The sequence below is a fragment of the Phoenix dactylifera genome, unplaced genomic scaffold (assembly GCF_009389715.1).
Source record: "Phoenix dactylifera cultivar Barhee BC4 unplaced genomic scaffold, palm_55x_up_171113_PBpolish2nd_filt_p 000245F, whole genome shotgun sequence".
NCBI classification, from domain to species: Eukaryota; Viridiplantae; Streptophyta; class Magnoliopsida; order Arecales; family Arecaceae; genus Phoenix; species Phoenix dactylifera.
The window spans coordinates 363,217-369,216 of NW_024067741.1; the positions used below are offsets into that span (position 1 = coordinate 363,217).

The following is a 6,000-nucleotide window of genomic DNA, read 5'->3' on the forward strand; positions in this document are numbered from 1 at the left end:
TATGGACTAACTTCAATGCTATGCTAAGCGAACATGAACCTGAGAAATTTTCCCGTGGTGACTTTGAAAGTGCATTTGCTTAGATTAGGTTTCATGCATTACATTCTCAATGTTGTGAACATCTCCTGTACGTCGGTCACATACTGCTCGGACTCATTGCTGTTTACCAGTATGTCCTCAACGTAGACCTCTATGTTGCGACTGATCTACTCCTTGAAGATCTTGTTAACCAAGCACTGGAAAGTGGCTCCAGCATTCTTTAGCTCGAACGACATGATCTCGTAATAGTATAGCCCTTTATCAATGATGAAGGAGGTTTTTTCTTCATCTTCGGATGCCATCTATATTTTATTGTAGCCCGAGAAGTTATCCATAAAACTAAGCATCTAGACCCTGATGTCGTGTTGACGAGCTGTTTGATCTTCAGCAGCGGGAAGCTATCCCTAGGACAGGCTTTATTGTGGCCAGTGGAATCTATATACATGCACCACTATCCTTTGGCCTTTTTCACGAGGATTACGTTTGCTAACTAGTTGGTGTAGGAGATTTCTTGGATGAAGCCGGCTGCAAGGAGCTTGTCTACCTCCTCGTAAGCGACATATTTCATCCTAGGAACACAATTCCTCTTCTTTTGCTGAACTAGTCTGAATGCTAGGTCTACACTTAACCTATGAACAATCACTTCAGAGATTATACCTGACATATCAAAGGCTGATTAGGTGAAGACATCGACTTTGGGTTGGAGGAAATCCATCAGTTGGGCTTTAGTAGCTTCATCGAGATTGGCCTCGATCTGCACATTCATGCTCGAGTTCGCTTCATTGAGAGAAACTTGGAGGAGATCCTCGGCTAGCTCCCCTCGCTTCTATGTTTGCTCGTCACGATATTAAAGCCTTGAATTTGGAGTGCTTCCATAGCTTCTTTCCTTAGAAAGAAGCCACATAGTACCGACGAGCCAATACCTAGCCGCACGGACTTCCCCTAGACCATGTCCAACTGGAAACCTCATGAGTAAGTGGTAGGTAAACCTAGGTTGGCTTGATGGGTTGTCCATCGAAAGTAGGTTCTGCACTATCATAGATAGGGTATGCACTTGCTAGATAAACAAATTAAACTACTCGACCGATATACTGACTACATGATGCGGAGTCACTAGAGCAAGCTGAGGATTTGGATCGTGAGAATTAGGAGACTCGGACTAGGTGTCCTACATCACTTGGCTACTACTGTTGGTCTGGTTGTTCTATATAGATTTTATCGTTTTTGGTCACACTCATTGTTGCCCCCTGACAATGCTAATCTATTGCCCTTAAAACCTGATTTGGTGATCGAAAGGCACTTGACTAGTCCATTCTCTAAGAAGGCAGTAGTCTGTTGCCTAGCACACGAGAAGAGGGAAAAGTTTGAAGGTTGCCGGATCTACTCCGTTAGAGGGCCTTTCGATGCCTAAATTAAAAAGAGCTATGGGGAATAGCAGGAGATGATAGCAACGAAGCAGAAAAAACTAGAGTAAAGAGTAGAGGTATTCTCCTTTGCATATCTAGTACTTTGAACCTACTTTTATAGATGAAAAGTCCTTGTTCTATTGAATTCAGAATCTAGAATCTATGACTGAGTGGGAAGCTATCCATGCTATTTTTATCCGGATCAACCACCGACAAATTTGAGTGCAAGTGAAATTGAACCTCTCCTGTGCCACATGTCATCTCCTGATCAGCTAATTCATTTCAGGCCACATCACAAACAAATGAAAAAGAACACATTAAAAGGCTGCCTACATGCTATGAAAGTGGGCTGCTGCTACCAAGCAAACGCTCTACTTAATATTCGCTGTATAGAAAGCAAACACATGGACCTAAACCCTGGACTACAATCACCGTGGTTGCGCAATCCCCAAGGTCCCCCAAACATATAGGTGTTTTTATTTTTTTATTTTTTTGCGGCCTCATACGCACACATTTCATATTAGACGGTAGTTATATACAAAAAGGACACGACCGTTCAATTTTCAGAAGACTAAATAAAAACAAAAGTAAGAGGAAAAAAAAGCATGTACATTGCACCACAAACATCAGCCATTATATCGTACCTTTGGATATCATTAAATAGTCCCCAGCACAAAGGAGGACCATCCACCGAGACGCACCAGAAAAAGTAGAAATTAATAATAAGAAAGCAACTCATCATAACAAGCAATTCAACTGTGCTGATCGCTCTGGTATAAGCAAGAAAAATGAGTTATCCCAACCAAGTGTAAAAAAAACCAAAAAGACAATCCAATCTCTCAGTGCAACCCACCCGTGTTAACAAAACATTTCCTGTATATATACACGTGACCCTTGTCCCCATCAATCCAAGCTCATTAACTACACTTATAAACGCTATACCCACCCTTGAGTACCTCACCCGTGATTCCATTTAGCATACATGTGACAACCAAAAGAGATCGACAAAGAGAGAGATTAAGGGGACCGTGGAGGGTAAGAGGAGTGGAGGCAGGTGGCGGAGGAGACAGCGAGGGGGAAGCGGAATGAGTTGGCGTACTGGAAGGACACGGAGGAGCCAGCGGGGAGGGCGCGGCCGTCGTTGAGAAGGCAGTCATTGTAGCGGAGGCGGCGGAACACGCGGGGGTTGATGAGGCGGGCCGAGCTGAACCACCCGCAGCTGAGGTGGATGCGTCCGATGCTGCAACTCTTCCCCGAGCACACGTTCAGCACCTCCACCGTGTACGTCGGGATCCCGTTCGGCAGCGGCGCCGTCGCCCCCTGGTGCACCATGATATCGTCCCTGCTGCACTCCTCCCCCACCCGCTCCGTCTGCGATGGATCCCCCCCTGCGACCAAGCACAAGACAAGGCACATATATATTATAACTCGTATTCTTGTTTCTGATAATTAATTCATCCTCCTCTCCGCATTTTATATTATCCATCCTTTAACTACCATAACCTGTCTCCCTCGGTTGGAGCTTTCTTTCTTGCTTTCTCTTATTATAGAGATCTAAACGAACCCCGGGTATGCTGCTGGTTCTCCAGCTTATTAAGCTGGACCACGTTTTAAGCTTGCGACCGCAAGGGTCCAAAAAACTATAAACAATTGCCTACTTTTACGCAGATGAAACGACAATCCAAGACAAAAAGTTAAAATAACGCAGCTTCTGTGCTTTTCCAATAAAAAGTTTCCGCAATTGTAATACGTACATATTAGCTTTTTTTTTTTTTAGTTTAAATAAATGAGAAACTAGAAACAGCTCAGATACAACCCGCAGACACAGAACAGTGAGAGAGAATATTCTTTAGAAAAGAAATAATGGCTTATCTATGTGGGACTAATAGTAACGGGACGACCGGAAGTAAATTGAAAACATTTCAGTGAATAAATTTAGAAAATACAGCTCGGAAAAGGTAGCTGGAGGCTGTACACAGTGGAAGATTTTATCTAGACTTTAACATCCTTTGCTACAAGACCAAAAGGAAACGGTTCTCCTCTAACCGGATGGTGACCATATACACTCCGACCACCACCAGAAAGGGACGTGATCACGAAAGAAGACAGACGACAGGAAGGTCAGAGAGCAGAAGCATCGGAACGTAGAGATTCCACGACACCACCCATATAAAACCCAGACCAATAACTACTACTCGCACACAATCCCTAAAACCTCCGCCCACACCCACTCACTGAAACCTGGAACCAGGTGAGGTAGGGCCCCCGTGTCAGTGGGCAGTTGGGTGGAAAAAGGGTGAGTGTATAATTTGAATACGGAAGGAGCCTCCATGATCTTCTTCTCCTAGTCGTCACAGGAGGTCGTTCCGCGCCAGGCGACGTCGTGCCGTGGGGCGATCGTACCCCCGATCACCACGCGGGCCCCACACGTGCGGGACCACTACGAGAACATGCAGAGAGCTGCACCGGGACCTAGTCAAGACCGTGGAATAGGAATTTGGATGAAGTTCGTTACCTTCTGGTTCAAGAAGCAGCAGCTTGCGATTGCGAAACGAAACCGAAACGGAACGGAATATTTGGAATCTCCCATTTATCGGACCGTCGAATCGCTGTCCATAACCTGAGAAATCAATTTAAAGAAAAGAAATTTTTTGTCAATTATTCCCTTTTATTATGATTTAGTGCTGCAATAAAGACAAAAAGGAAGAGGATAATAATGTATTAAAATATTTAAAAATTGGGTGGGGTTTAGGTGTCCAGAAAAGAGAAACAGGAGAATATGCGAAAGATTAATAACAACTAATAAAAAACGAGAGAACTAGGATGTGGCGTCTCCCAAAAAAATTATTTTTTCTTTAAAAAAAGAAAAAAAGGTCTGGTTCGATGTACGACTACAAACCAGAGTAAAAGTTGAGGAGAACGAAAACCGCCAGCGACGCCACCGCCGTAATCGCAACTACCCGCCGCCTCGAGAGAGCTGTTGTCATCGTTGATTCTCCGGCGGCCTGAACCCTAACTCTAGCTTGGTGCGCGAAACCCTAGACTCCGTTCGAGCTCCCGAGCTCCGACGCCATGGCCCTTCGAGGGAGGAAGAAGAAGAAAATGAGAAGGCGGCTGCACCAAAGACCACTATAGATCAGTACTTCTCTAAGAGCCATTAAAGCAAAGGATGGAGGGGTTTTTTGTTTTTTTTTTTTGTTTGGTACAAGTGGGGTTTTGACTCCGAAGCATCGAGGGGAGAGCCAGATCGATGGACAGGCAGTGGACATCGACCGCATCTGATCGAAGCCAGAACCCTAATCTCTGAAAAGGAAACCGAGCTTTGCTTCGATCGAGGAGAACCCCCAGCCCGTCGCCGAAGTCTTCCTAATCTCGGCTACCGCCTCGGCAAGCGCGCCGCCACCTCCTCCGTACAACTCCCCCGCCCGGTCTTGTCCCCAAGACCGCGAGCAGTCTCGTGAAACGCGAGATCTCCATGGCTAGAGAACGGTGGGGAAGAGGAGGAGGGATCCAGAGAGAGCTCGATGGAGCACCAAAACGGCAATGAACGGGTATCAAACTGATCTCCGAGATCCCCAGAGATCGATTCCGAGCTCGAAAAACCAAGAAGAAGAGGAGGAAAGAAGGGTTTTGGGAGGTTGGAGATCGAACCTGGGGTAGGAAAGGGCCGAATAATCGCCGTCGCGACGCGTGCCAGAGATCGGAAAGACTAGGCGCTCTCTCTCTCTCTCTCTCTCTCTCTCTCGATCTCGTATCGGTTTCCGATTCGGGGGTAGACAATGCTTTGGGCTGGGTGGAAGGAGACCTACCCCACGAAACATATTTTTATATGCGGCGGGTTGAGTTTAAACTGGCAAAACCGGTACGGTTTTGTTTACATGGCTCGGGTTTTAATTCGGAAGGGACTAGGAATTGGGGTTGAGTGTTTATCATATTACGGAAATACCCTTTCATGGGTCTTTACGGAGAAGGGCTAGGTTTGGATTTATTTACAAAAGTACCCCTATTGTTTCGGTGGTCGGCGGGTCTCGGGGTTGAGGCGATTGGAGTTGAAGCGCGTTTTACCGAGGGGCCAACTCTAGCACCGAAATTGGAGATATTTACGATAAGCGCCATCGCGGACGGAGTGAGTGGCCGAGTGGGCTCTCTCCGTACGGGAGGTTATGATGCCTCTCTGTGACACGTGCGGCGCGAAGGGGGCGGGTATGTCATAGCCGCCATCGGAACATGGGGTGCACGTGAGACGATGATGGCTATTTTCCTTTCAATTTTTCAGAAAATAGTTTATTTTAAGATTTTTCTAAAAGTTCTTAAAGTTTGGTTCCCTCAATGAACCAATGAATATCTTGAGCAATGTACCAATCACAGGTCAAATTTTCAATAAAAATTTGATTTTTTTATATAATCTATATTTTTAATATAATTATTTATCATTGCTTTTTTAACGTGACAACTTTATAGTTCCAATTCATGCTTTAGGACAATATTTTTTTAAAATCATTCATGTAGAGACAAAAGAATAAAGAAATAAATATAATTCACAGCTAGGCTGATG

The 6,000-nt window shown here is 45.2% G+C and overlaps 1 protein-coding gene across 1 annotated transcript; it reads right to left on the reverse strand.

Moving 5' to 3' along the window:
* Nucleotides 1-2,162: 2,162 nt before the first annotated feature.
* On the reverse strand, nt 2,163-3,084 carry LOC103698696 (TPD1 protein homolog 1-like). The gene has a single exon (XM_026801684.2). It carries the CDS (start codon nt 2,859-2,861, stop codon nt 2,463-2,465), a length of 399 nt encoding a protein of 132 aa, XP_026657485.1. The 5' UTR covers nt 2,862-3,084; the 3' UTR covers nt 2,163-2,462.
* Between the last annotated feature and the right edge of the window lie 2,916 nt (nt 3,085-6,000).